At 43.8% G+C, this 14,226-nt stretch overlaps 1 protein-coding gene across 1 annotated transcript in view; it reads left to right on the top strand.

Annotated features, from left to right (window-relative positions):
- The first annotated feature begins 920 nt into the window (after positions 1-920).
- The window catches only part of LOC124116103, a 64,317-nt gene continuing 51,011 nt past the window's right edge, over positions 921-14,226 (top strand). The window contains exons 1-12 of the mRNA XM_046477329.2: positions 921-1,425; positions 1,823-1,984; positions 2,265-2,352; positions 3,097-3,240; positions 4,625-4,816; positions 5,614-5,711; positions 6,115-6,284; positions 11,203-11,327; positions 11,875-11,973; positions 12,207-12,351; positions 12,718-12,816; positions 13,787-13,909. Coding sequence (XP_046333285.2) covers positions 1,216-1,425; positions 1,823-1,984; positions 2,265-2,352; positions 3,097-3,240; positions 4,625-4,816; positions 5,614-5,711; positions 6,115-6,284; positions 11,203-11,327; positions 11,875-11,973; positions 12,207-12,351; positions 12,718-12,816; positions 13,787-13,909 — 1,655 coding nt within the window. The 5' untranslated portion in view covers positions 921-1,215. The remainder of the gene's footprint in view (positions 1,426-1,822; positions 1,985-2,264; positions 2,353-3,096; positions 3,241-4,624; positions 4,817-5,613; positions 5,712-6,114; positions 6,285-11,202; positions 11,328-11,874; positions 11,974-12,206; positions 12,352-12,717; positions 12,817-13,786; positions 13,910-14,226) is intronic.

The following is a 14,226-nucleotide window of genomic DNA, read 5'->3' as shown; positions in this document are numbered from 1 at the left end:
CCAGATTGAATTATTTACATACCGCCGTCATATAGCTGGACTAGTGCTGTGTGCGGCGTTAAACAACAAACAAAAATAATTGCATCTCTCTGTTGGGTCTGTTCATTGCATCTGTTTGTTGAATATATCTGTTGAATGTGTTTGCTGCGTCTGTCTGTTGCGTGTTATTGCATGTCACTGCAGTGAAAGTACAGCGTGACCTATATTCGTTTACATGTTTACTAAATCAAGGTGGTTAAACAAGCATAAAACGCACAATTTAACAAGCATAAAGAGCACATGTGTCAGTCCATGTAATTTACACAAATAGCGATTGTCTGTCAGGAAGAAACTGTACTGGTCAGTCAGGTAATACAGATTCGTCACAGTGGGTGGATGTATGACATACCTCAAGGAAGATAGTGGCAAGGCAGGAGGGGATGTATGAGGCTTTATATCCCATAAGCATACAGTACGCATTATTTCTGTAACAGGCATCATTGTAACCTCTAACTTTAAGTTTCAGAACTTTATTAAAAAGCGTCTTTTCTTTCACTCTCCCGTCTCTGCTGATACGTTCACTCAAACGTTATCAAATTATTTCTGTTAACACTGTACACGTTGTCTAGGTATACCTCGAGTAAATAACCCTGGCATCTAAACATCTATATCACCCAGCTATGCCGAAGTTGCCGCTATTACGGATCACCCAGCTTGGCTTCTCCTGACCTGATGGCAAGCGGGAATATAGCATAATTTTTCAAGATTCATCTTTGTCCCATCCAGAATTCCCTTGTCTTGAAGACGATTGTTTATATGCTTCTGTTTATATGAGTTTGGTTTGTTCTGCGTGTGACATTTATTTAAATTAACGAGTACCACATGGGGTACATCACGTGATGAGGGTAACCAATAGCGATGCAGATTGTTTCTAATCGGAGATCTCTACGTGTTGAAGCTGATAGCGTGGATTCCTCTTCCTTGGAGAAGCTGTGCTCTGACTGTCCCACCATCTGCATCTGTCTGTCTCATCTCCGTTTCATCCGTCATTTCTGGTTTATTACTGTGATTATGTACTGACTGTTTGACAGCGATATAACACTGCACTAATGTGAGAAAAAACGTGTCAGTAGACCTTATTATCGGGATCGTATTTCCATGGTCATTGAACATATGATCTTTCCATCAAATGTCTGACACTGAGTAGACCACAGCCTGTGATCTCTAGCTGACATCATGCGACCCAGCATTAGGACTGTACTGTTGGTGTTGGCACTTGTGGTATTATGTGTGCTGAACACTGATGGCGTCGGAAACACAAACATCGAACAGGCCAAGGCGTTTCTGAAGCAGTATGATAACGACTACGGCAAAGCTATGAACGCTGAGGCGTTGGCGGAGTGGAGCTACAACACCGACATCTCCAAAAACACCATGGCGCACCTAGTACGTATTGCTGTGTGAGTGAGTGAGTGAGTGAGTTGGTTTTTACGTCGCTTTTGACAACACTACAGAAATATCTCGGCGATGGACAGCCGATATGGCTTTGACACGTTTTACCAATGTGGGGAATCGAACCTGTGCCTTTGGCGTGACCAGCGAACGTTTTTTTAGGATTTTAGTTAATAAAGAGATTACTGTCCACGCAGACCTGAATGCAAATTAATTATTGTGAGAAATATCCTATTATTAACATTCGGATTTACAATAGGTACTTTATTGTTCGACCCGATAATAAAGTTAAGGTAAAACAAATTGCAAATAACATATTCTAGTAGAAATTAGGACTCTCAAATATATATACTCTCATGGCAATGTCATGGTATGTGTTATCATTTCCAAGGTTGACTTGCAAGTACAGCTGGCGAATTTTTCTAAGACTGCCTATATGGAGGCCAATACATATGCATGGAGGACCTTTCAAGACCCGGATGTTCGCCGTCAGTTCCAGAAGATTACAAACATTGGACCATCTGCACTGAAAGACCCTCAGAAAGTCAAGAAGGTGAGGAATTAAATATTTGACAGTAATGTTTATTGAATCATAGCTGACAGTTACAGTGTACTGTCACCAATGAGAGGGCGCACTTACCAGTCAGAAGGTTTGTTTGAATGTAGATACCAATAAACATACATTTGTGCAGGAATACAAAAGACAGAAATGGGGTGTGAATCCGAATATGACTTATTTAGTTAACTTCTTTGTTCATCGCCCTTTCAGTTTAAGGCAGGTAACTGGTCCTCTTGTTTCCACCGACAAATAGAGCAGTCGTTTTACTTTACAGATGAGTGAAGTGACTTCCGAGTTAGAGAGTATCTACAGCACCGCGCAGTATTGTCCTACATCCGGAAACTGTCTAGATCTCGAACCAGGTCAGTACTTTCGGGAATTTCCGGGAACTGCCTCGATCCCGGTCTTGATGTCCCCCAACTTCTAACTACCAACTTCCGTTTGTATCTTATCATTATCGTTAAGGAATTGAATAAAACGGATGAGGTAAGGGTTTCTAATTATTGTAATACCTTGTACCGCCTTTTTGTAAAGGGCCTATCTCATCCTCGATATTAAAGTGTATAATATCTCCTTTTCTGATGAATGCCGTTAGGCTCGGTCGCTACCATACTTCATTACAATCACATTATGTGTAACATAAATTCTGTGCGAAATCACTGGTAGGAGATGTGAATATAACAACGAATTTGTGGAGTGCAGTGATCCAGGGGAAATGCTATTCATTTTAATAGAATAGAAATATACTATAAAAACGGAAACAATTGATAATCGACGGAAGATTTAGTTACCCGGGATAGCCCAGTGGTTCTTGGACCTGTTTGGTTTCTATTCCAATATGGGTACCATATGTGGGTCCCTCTTTATGTATCTACCACCATCATATAACTTTAGGGGCGGTCGGGTAGCCTTGTGGTTAAAACGTTCGCTCGTCACGCCGGGTTCGAATCCGACATGGGTACAATGTGTGAAGCCCATTTCTGGTGTCCCCCGCCGTGATATTAATGGAATATTGCTAAAAGTGGCGTAAAACTATACCCACTCGCTCACTCATATAACTTCAGCGCCTAGTGATGTATTGATGTCATACCACTATTGCATGGCAGGGCTGACTCGTGTGATGGCCAGCAGTAGGAACAGCACGGAGCTTCTGGACGCCTGGTGGGGGTGGAGGTATGCTACCGGACCTAGGATGAGGGACCTCTACACCCAGCTCGTCACACTCAGCAACGAAGGCGTCCAAGAAATGGGTAGATATTCAGGAGATAAACCTGCTGTTTTGAAAATTGATTTAGTCCGCTGTAGAGTAGACACCTCTTATATCAATTTGGAACCGAACGCTTTAGCGATACGGTGTACAGTTCAGATCGGTGATCGGCAGACATTTGTTATGGATCTATTTGTAGGTTATCCATGTATCCATACGCACCTCTTTTGTGAGGTTTCTGTTGCAAAAAGGAACCCTCCTTTAGAACAATCAGAATCAAGCATTCTTCAATGTCATGGTAGAATTCCGAGTAACATTGAAGGGTGTGGGTGGAGGTGGGATGGGGGATGGTGATGAGGGAGGCACGCGTGTGTGCGTGAGGACAGTTACCGCGACATCTTTTCTGACAAAAAACAAGATATGATAAGGGCCCGTTTGGGGCCACAAGATCTGCATAATATTTAATAATTAAGTTTAAAAACTGTTATCAAGGTCATATGAATGAGGACAAGTCCAAAACGTGCATGTGTAAGAAAGAAAAATTGTTAGATAACAGTCATTTGTACACTTCATACCAGCATATTATTGTTTCCAGCAACTTTGAAATTTGACATTTCCTGTTGACTATAAACGGCCCTTATCTTACCTCGTCCTATATTATGCCTCTGTTAAGTATCGGGGCGAGGGAGGCATCTGATGAATACAGTATTCGCTCGTCATGCCTTAGACCCGGGCTCGATTCCTGACGTAGGCACTATGTGTAAATTCCATTCTTGAATCGTAATATTGAAGATACTCTGTTAAAAGTACTGTTAAACCTCAACTCGGTAGAAAATGTCCATTTATGCACATCAGGCCTTACACTATCAGTCAACCGGTCTCGGGAGATATGGTATAATGTTAATCAACGTTATACCAATAGACTGTACATCAACCAATGTCACCCAGGGACCGATTGACAACGAATTTATCTTACCGCACACCTAATTATATTGTAGGTATGTTTTATGCATGCATGCTTTGAACCGAATCGGTAGGGACACCGCGGTTAGACCTATATCCACTACATAATTCCCATTCATCGACAAATATTAGAAAACAGAAAGGCATCTTAGAGTTATTCCCACTAGAGCTACACGTATTTCATTCGGAAAATATCGTAAATATTCGCAAATGCCGTCTGACATCATTAATTCGATAGGCAAAATTTCGGTTGATCTGTTGCAAATGTGATGCTAGCGGTTCGGCAATTCGAGCGGAAAACATAAGAAATGTACCTTACATGTTAGCGGGATACATAAAAATTAATAGATTGGGTCTCAGCCAAGCAAGATCCGACATTCATGCGTAAGGTGAGATAAAATAACATGCTACCTGCAAACACAGTATCTATATCGCAGTATTTATACAAAAGATTACATCTCCAGGTGATAATGACACGGGCGAGTACTGGCGGTCGTGGTACGAGTCCCCAACATTCCAGTCCGACCTGCAGGAGCTCCTGGATGAACTGCAGCCTCTGTACCAGCAGCTGCAGGCCTACGTCAGGCGACAACTGATGGCGGTGTACGGCAAGGACATCTTTCCGTCCACGGGACACATCCCAGCTCACCTTCTAGGTGAGAGTCGGACTTCCGGTCACAGCACGCTAACACGGACAAGAATTGTTCTTAACTCCAGGCTGTACTAAATTAATCTCTCTTCTGTCTTGTGGCTTTCGGAGAATTATTTACACATAGTTTGAGTTTATCTATTCGCAAATAAAACGGATCGACTGTTAGTTATAATTTATAAGAATTTAACCATATCTAGTAGTGAGTGAGTGAGTTGGGTTTAACGCCGCTTTTAACAGTATTACAGTTATATCGCGGCGTGTCAGCCTAATGTGGGAGGAAAGCCCGAAGGGATGCAGGTCTCAGACGTTTACCACTTCGGTGAAACCCACGAACACGGGTATGGTGCTGACAAACCTAGAAACATAACCATATCTAGTAGTTTTTATTAGTTTATTATTTGTGCCCCCCCCCCCCCTCTCTCTCTCTCTCTCTCTCTCTCTCCCCCCCTCTCTCTCTCTCTCTCTCTCTCTCTCTCTCTCTCTCTCTCTTTCTCTCTCCAGGAGGCACGGGTGGCCCAGTCGTCTAAGGCGCCGCGATTCGCTGTGAAGAGTTGCGTCACATGGGCACGCCAGAAACCTATGATTATGAGTTCGAAACCCGGTTCGCCCCGATTATGTTTCTAGGTTTGCCAGCACCATACCCGTGCTCGTAGGTTTCACCGAAGTGGTAAACGTCTGAGACCTGCATCAATTTGGGCTTTCGTCCCACATTTAGCAGACACGCCGCGATATAACTGGAATACTGTTAAAAACGGCGTTAAACCGAACTCACTCACTCATTCACTCACTCTCTGTCCCCAGGTAACATGTGGGCGCAACATTGGAACAACATCTTTGATATCGTTGTTCCGTTCAAAAACAAGCCCATGGTTGACGTCACAGACAAACTGAAATTCAATGTAAGATATGTTGCTACAACATCAAAGAAAGCACGTGAAAGTTTATCTAAAATTCAGGACGTGGAACATTTCTTTGCTTAATGTAAGTCGAAACAGTGAGGTCTTTTGCAAGCAAACAGGGGAACTTACATAAAGGCATCTTACATAAAGATAATTACAATACATATATCACGCTCCGAAAAACATCAACATAAATTATTAAACGGAACTTTTTTTCAATCGGAACATAGAAGATCATATGTACCGTAAATGTTGTAATGTCTGCATTTAGTGTACAGCCAATCCTCTTGATGAAAATAATACTGTCTATTAATTACTATTATTTTAATTTATTTAATATGTTTCCTAATTTTGGTCAGAGCTCACGATAGGCTCCTATTTTCATTTGAACCCATTATATCAGTACACCGTGGAGAAGATGTTCCGGACGGCGGAGGGGTTCTACAAGTCGCTGGCGCTGGTGCCAATGCCGGACACTTTCTGGAGTAATTCCATGTTGAAGAAGCCCACAGATGGTCGGAAAGTCATCTGTCACGCCTCGGCCTGGGACTTCTATGACGCTAAGGATTACAGGTGGGTGTAGACTGACTACAGGTGTTTGTACACTGGTTACAGGTGCGTGTAGACTGGTTACAGGTGGGTGTAGTCTGACTACAGGTGTTATTACACTGGTTACAGGTGGGTGTAGACTGATTACAGGTGGGTGTAGACTGACTACAGGTGTTTGTACACTGGTTACAGGTGCGTGTAGACTGGTTACAGGTGGGTGTAGACTGACTACAGGTGTTTGTACACTGGTTACAGGTGCGTGTAGACTGGTTACAGGTGGGTGTAGACTGACTACAGGTGTTTGTACACTGGTTACAGGTGCGTGTAGACTGGTTACAGGTGGGTGTAGACTGACTACAGGTGTTTGTACACTGGTTACAGGTGCGTGTAGACTGGTTACAGGTGGGTGTAGACTGACTACAGGTGTTTGTACACTGGTTACAGGTGGGTGTAGACTGATTACAGGTGGGTGTAGACTGACTACAGGTGTTTGTACACTGGTTACAGGTGCGTGTAGACTGGTTACAGGTGGGTGTAGACTGACTACAGGTGTTTGTACACTGGTTACAGGTGGGTGTAGACTGGTTACAGGTGGGTGTAGACTGACTACAGGTGTTTGTACACTGGTTACAGGTGGGTGTAGACTGGTTACAGGTGGGTGTAGACTGACTACAGGTGTTTGTACACTGGTTACAGGTGCGTGTAGACTGGTTACAGGTGGGTGTAGACTGACTACAGGTGTTTGTACACTGGTTACAGGTGCGTGTAGACTGGTTACAGGTGGGTGTAGACTGACTACAGGTGTTTGTACACTGGTTACAGGTGCGTGTAGACTGGTTACAGGTGGGTGTAGACTGACTACAGGTGTTTGTACACTGGTTACAGGTGGGTGTAGACTGATTACAGGTGGGTGTAGACTGACTACAGGTGTTTGTACACTGGTTACAGGTGCGTGAAGACTGGTTACAGGTGGGTGTAGACTGACTACAGGTGTTTGTACACTGGTTACAGGTGCGTGTAGACTGGTTACAGGTGCGTGTAGACTGACTATAGGTGTTTGTACACTGGTTACAGGTGCGTGTAGACTGGTTACAGGTGCGTGTAGACTGACTATAGGTGTTTGTACACTGGTTACAGGTGCGTGTAGACTGGTTACAGGTGCGTGTAGACTGACTATAGGTGTTTGTACACTGGTTACAGGTGCGTGTAGACTGGTTACAGGTGCGTGTAGACTGACTATAGGTGTTTGTACACTGGTTACAGGTGCGTGTAGACTGGTTACAGGTGCGTGTAGACTGACTATAGGTGTTTGTACACTGGTTACAGGTGCGTGTAGACTGGTTACAGGTGCGTGTAGACTGACTATAGGTGTTTGTACACTGGTTACAGGTGCGTGTAGACTGGTTACAGGTGCGTGTAGACTGACTATAGGTGTTTGTACACTGGTTACAGGTGCGTGTAGACTGGTTACAGGTGCGTGTAGACTGACTATAGGTGTTTGTACACTGGTTACAGGTGCGTGTAGACTGACTATAGGTGTTTGTACACTGGTTACAGGTGCGTGTAGACTGACTACAGGTGTTTGTACACTGGTTACAGGTGCGTGTAGACTGACTACAGGTGTTTGTACACTGGTTACAGGTGCGTGTAGACTGGTTACAGGTGCGTGTAGACTGACTATAGGTGTTTGTACACTGGTTACAGGTGCGTGTAGACTGGTTACAGGTGCGTGTAGACTGACTATAGGTGTTTGTACACTGGTTACAGGTGCGTGTAGACTGGTTACAGGTGCGTGTAGACTGACTATAGGTGTTTGTACACTGGTTACAGGTGCGTGTAGACTGGTTACAGGTGCGTGTAGACTGACTATAGGTGTTTGTACACTGGTTACAGGTGCGTGTAGACTGGTTACAGGTGCGTGTAGACTGACTATAGGTGTTTGTACACTGGTTACAGGTGCGTGTTGACTGGTTACAGGTGCGTGTAGACTGACTATAGGTGTTTGTACACTGGTTACAGGTGCGTGTAGACTGGTTACAGGTGCGTGTAGACTGACTATAGGTGTTTGTACACTGGTTACAGGTGCGTGTAGACTGGTTACAGGTGCGTGTAGACTGACTATAGGTGTTTGTACACTGGTTACAGGTGCGTGTAGACTGACTATAGGTGTTTGTACACTGGTTACAGGTGCGTGTAGACTGACTACAGGTGTTTGTACACTGGTTACAGGTGCGTGTAGACTGACTACAGGTGTTTGTACACTGGTTACAGGTGCGTGTAGACTGGTTACAGGTGCGTGTAGACTGACTATAGGTGTTTGTACACTGGTTACAGGTGCGTGTAGACTGACTATAGGTGTTTGTACACTGGTTACAGGTGCGTGTAGACTGGTTACAGGTGCGTGTAGACTGACTATAGGTGTTTGTACACTGGTTACAGGTGCGTGTAGACTGACTATAGGTGTTTGTACACTGGTTACAGGTGCGTGTAGACTGACTTTAGGTGTTTGTACACTGGTTACAGGTGCGTGTAGACTGACTATAGGTGTTTGTACACTGGTTACAGGTGCGTGTAGACTGACTATAGGTGTTTGTACACTGGTTACAGGTGCGTGTAGACTGACTTTAGGTGTTTGTACACTGGTTACAGGTGCGTGTAGACTGACTATAGGTGTTTGTACACTGGTTACAGGTGCGTGTAGACTGACTATAGGTGTTTGTACACTGGTTACAGGTGCGTGTAGACTGGTTACAGGTGCGTCTAGTCTGGTTACAGGTGGGTGTAGACTAAGTACAGGTGCGTGTAGACTGACTATAGGTGTTTGTACACTGGTTACAGGTGCGTGTAGACTGACTATAGGTGTTTGTACACTGGTTACAGGTGCGTGTAGACTGGTTACAGGTGCGTGTAGTCTGGTTACATGTGGGTGTAGACTAAGTACAGGTGCGTGTAGACTGACTATAGGTGTTTGTACACTGGTTACAGGTGCGTGTAGACTGGTTACAGGTGCGTGTAGTCTGGTTACAGGTGGTTGTAGACTGACTACAGGTGTTTGTACACTGGTTACAGGTGCGTGTAGACTGGTTACAGGTTCGTGTAGTCTGGTTACAGGCGGGTGTAGACTAAGTACAGGTGTTATTACACTGGTTACAGGTTCGTGTAGACTGGTTACAGATGGGTGTAGACTAAGTACAGATGTTATTACACTGGTTACAGGTTCGTGTAGTCTGGTTACAGGCGGTTGTAGACTAAGTACAGGTGTTATGACACTGGTTACAGGTGCGTGTAGTCTGGTTACAGGTGGGTGTAGACTAAGTACAGGTGTTAGTTCACTGGTTACAGGTGCGTGTAGTCTGGTTACAGGTGGGTGCAGACTAAGTACAGGTGTTATTACACTGGTTACATGTGCGTGTAGTCTGGTTACAGGTGGGTGTAGACTAAGTACAGGTGTTAGTTCACTGGTTACAGGTGCGTGTAGTCTGGTTACAGGTGGGTGTAGACTAAGTACAGGTGTTATTACACTGTTACAGGTGCGTGTAGTCTGGTTACAGGCGGGTGTAGACTAAGTACAGGTGTTAGTACACTGGTTACAGGTGCGTGTAGTCTGGTTACAGGCGGGTGCAGACTAAGTACAGGTGTTATTACACTGGTTACAGGTTCGTGTAGACTGGTTACAGATGGGTGTAGACTAAGTACAGATGTTATTACACTGGTTACAGGTGCGTGTAGTCTGGTTACAGGCGGGTGCAGACTAAGTACAGGTGTTAGTTCACTGGTTACAGGTGGGTGTAGACTAAGTACAGGTGTTATTACACTGGTTACAGGTTCGTGTAGACTGGTTACAGATGGGTGTAGACTAAGTACAGATGTTATTACACTGGTTACAGGTGCGTGTAGTCTGGTTACAGGTGGGTGCAGACTAAGTACAGGTGTTAGTACACTGGTTACAGGTGGGTGTAGACTAAGTACAGGTGTTATTACACTGGTTACAGGTGCGTGTAGTCTGGTTACAGGTGGGTGTAGACTAAGTACAGGTGTTATTACACTGGTTACAGGTGCGTGTAGTCTGGTTACAGGTGGGTGTAGACTAAGTACAGGTGTTATTACACTGGTTACAGGTGCGTGTAGTCTGGTTACAGGTGGGTGTAGACTAAGTACAGGTGGGTGTAGACTAAGTACAGGTGTTTGTACACTGGTTACAGGTTCGTGTAGTCTGGTTACAGGTGGGTGCAGACTAAGTACAGGTGTTATTACACTGGTTACAGGTGGGTGCAGACTAAGTACAGGTGTTATTACACTGGTTACAGGTGCGTGTAGTCTGGTTACAGGTGGGTGTAGACTAAGTACAGGTGTTATGACACTGGTTACAGGTGGGTGTAGACTAAGTACAGGTGTTATGACACTGGTTACAGGTGGGTGTAGTCTGGTTACAGGCGGGTGCAGACTAAGTACAGGTGTTATTACACTGGTTACAGGTGCGTGTAGTCTGGTAGTCAAAATATGCGGCAGCAGTAATATAGATTTTAGGGTCTTTTAGTCAGTACAATCAAGAATTCCAGCATATGACACAGTTGAATATTTTGAATGAGGCTCGTGCTGCGTTCTTGAATCCTTGAATTAGTGTTGGAAACAGTCAGAAAAGTAGATGGACGCAAGTCTGGTCGTAGTAGGGTGGCCTCGAATCGCCCTCGCCCACTTGTATATGTACAGCCAAACTTTTAGAAACAGTTAGCACGCGACGCTTCCCATGTGTCAACATCAACGACCAAGGGAGGTCACACTATATCAAGGTCACTGCCAAGCTCAACATTATATGAGCGCCTCAATCAATATGCCACTTACTACCATCAGAAATCCGTTACAATATACAAAACAGACGAAAGTAGATAAAAGAAGTTTCAAATGTGAGGAAAGTCATACCTTACTACCAATTGCTTTTCAGAATTAAGATGTGTACGGACATCAACATGGAGGACCTGATCACCATCCACCACGAGATGGGGCACATCGAGTACTACCTGCTGTACAAAGATCAACCCCAGGTGTACAGGGATGGAGCCAACCCTGGTCAGTTTCTCTGTTTCTTTGTCCACTGTCTTCAGTGACCGTGTGTCAGATCTCTGTCCTCAATCAACAGTGACTGCGTGTCAGATCTCTGTCTACTGTCATTAGTGACCGTGTGTCAGATCTCTGTCCTCCATCACCACTGAGAGTGTGTCAGATCTCTGTCCTCCATCATCAGTGACCGTGTGTCAGATCTCTGTCCTCCATCACCACTGACCGTGTGTCAGATCTCTGTCCTCGAACACCACTGACCCTATGTCAGATCTCTGTCTACTGTCATTAGTGACCGCGTGTCAGATCTCTGTCCTCCATCACCACTGACAGTGTGTTAGATCTCTGTTGATCTTATCCATTAGTGACCATTATTGTGAAAAATGCCACCCATAATATGTTTCGGAAATCTTAACCACGGATCGGCGCGAATAGCTGCAAGATTGCTGATGCGGCGCTAATGAATATTCACTCACCCACTCACTTAACAACGGAACCAATGAAAGAAGCAATGTAGTAATTCCTGTAACAGATTGTTTCAGTTTGCATCTAATTGCAGGTTTCCATGAGGCCATCGGTGATACCATGGCGCTGTCGGCGACTACCCCCGCCCACCTCCGCAAAATTGGTCTGCTGGAGGCGGGGCAGGACGATGACGGTGAGATGCTATAACTATCATGATTACCATACATACAATATAATCCGGTTAGCCATACCGCTATCGTTCTACGTAATATGTGCCAAACCCGACTGGAAATACTGGGATAACTACAGTCTCCATTCAGACAGTCCGATGAAGGAGAACATCGCATTAACTCCAGGTTATTTTAAATTAAACTATTTCAGATCGACGGTTTTTGAGAAGACTATAAGATTAACATCTTATTTCAGAAACTGATATCAATTTCCTGATGAAAATGGCATTGCAGAAGATTGCCTTTTTACCTTTCGGCTACCTGATTGACCAATGGCGATGGAATGTGTTCAGCGGGGACACGCCTCCCAGCAGATACAACCGCGATTGGTGGGAACTCAGGTGCGTCCTGAGAGAAGCATTAACTGTTTCATAGCACATTTTCTGCCAACCGTTAAGCATAACAAAACTATTTCTAAGGCCGATGTAACATCGACATAAGTGTCAAAGATATTTTATAGTTGATAATTACTGGACGGGCGGCTGTGAATACGTGTTGTGTGATAAATCATTAATCGAACGTTTATCTCAAAGTAATCAAATTGTCCCTTTTCTACCTCATTACCTTTCAACATGACAACGCCCGGCCTCATATTGCTCGACTTGTTCAGGATTCCCTTCAACAAAACAACGTGAATGTTATCCCCTACCTCTAATACATTCAAATGGTAATATTTTCACATTTTGACACCTTGTGTATTATTACAGATGCAAGTACCAGGGCATAGCTCCTCCCATTCCACGTACCGAGTATGACTTCGATCCGGGTGCCAAGTTCCACGTGTCAAACAACGTGCCATACATCAGGTTGGGGACTTAATACACAGCAGGGCACAAGCATTTATCCAGACAATATCCCTGGAAATATAATCAACAAAACCCTTTCCATAATCATAAGAAATATCCAATGTACGATTACGACTGTATTATAAGCATGCGTTTATCAATCACTATCAAATAGTGATGATACCAGGTGTTCGCGAAAAGGTGTGCGTATCCTGCCCCACCTTGCGCACCCGTCACAAACACATGCAAAGGCGAGTCAAATGTTCACCTAGAAAAACAAGCAAGAATACACGACACACTAAGAGACTACTTAATGATTACATGTGTGTGTAGAAACAACCTTAAAGAACATTACTGTTAGGAAAATTTAATGATTCATCTCAGAATAATGGATTGCCAATTGCTCCATTCGCAACGTGTTTTGTGTTGTTGATGTCAGGCCATCCATACCGTAAATATCAGATCCATAAGTCATATTTGACTGTCACACAAATGACATCAAACATATTTATATGTAGCTGTTCATTGTTATGAGGGTAACGCTATTTTTCAGGGCATTATCCTCCCGACGAAGGAGGGCAGTTGTAAGGACTGAGGGCTTCTGCAAATGATAATGCTCTGAAAAATAGCTTACCGTTATTATAGCTAAAATGGATGGAATTTGTTATAAAAAAATTAAAAGAAACAACAATATCGGTTATGAAACATTTACTGCAATCAACACGAATGTCACTGACCCACTTTTACAAATATGGACGTGACGTCATCTATCCCTATCCTATGACGTCACCTAACAACGGGCGTGATAATGGCACGTCGTAAAGCAAAATGAGGCCATTATCAAGTTACAGTTTCCCGCTGGTTTCAGATAACACGCGGGCGTTTACTGATAATTCTATCCATTTTAGCTATAAGATCAGTTAAAGCATGGACACACCATTAAGATGGGATAATGTGACTTTTATCAAAATATTTTTTTGTTGATGCCCAGATACTTCGTGAGTTACGTCATCCAGTTCCAGTTCCACGAGGCGCTGTGCAAGGCCGCCGGACACACTGGGCCACTACACAGATGCGACATCTACCAGTCCACTGCTGCTGGCACTAAACTCAGGTCACCGTAGTCGATTTATCATTCGATTCAGAGATGATAGTAATACAATACCATAAAGCAATAGTATGAACAGAACTAATTATCCGCGACCGATAGCTGATTGAAACCATTCATAAAATGTTTCGACACCAACAGAGAAAAATCACTTAGCATTTGAAAAAAACGTTTGCCTTTCGTCCAGCTTACTTCGTCCAAAAGTATTTTTGAATTTCCCATAATAATTCTGACTTCCAAACTTGTTAATCCACGAGAGTCGTGAGACACAAGAAAAACCACAATATGTTGCCACCATTTTTGGTTTGAATTTTACGTCCTCT

This window comes from Haliotis rufescens, unplaced genomic scaffold, assembly GCF_023055435.1.
Source record: "Haliotis rufescens isolate VD_foot unplaced genomic scaffold, xgHalRufe1.0.p SCAF_4, whole genome shotgun sequence".
Taxonomy (NCBI): domain Eukaryota; kingdom Metazoa; phylum Mollusca; class Gastropoda; order Lepetellida; family Haliotidae; genus Haliotis; species Haliotis rufescens.
The sequence above is the reverse complement of the archived record's forward strand: the minus strand, read 5'-3'. Positions and strand labels throughout refer to the sequence as shown.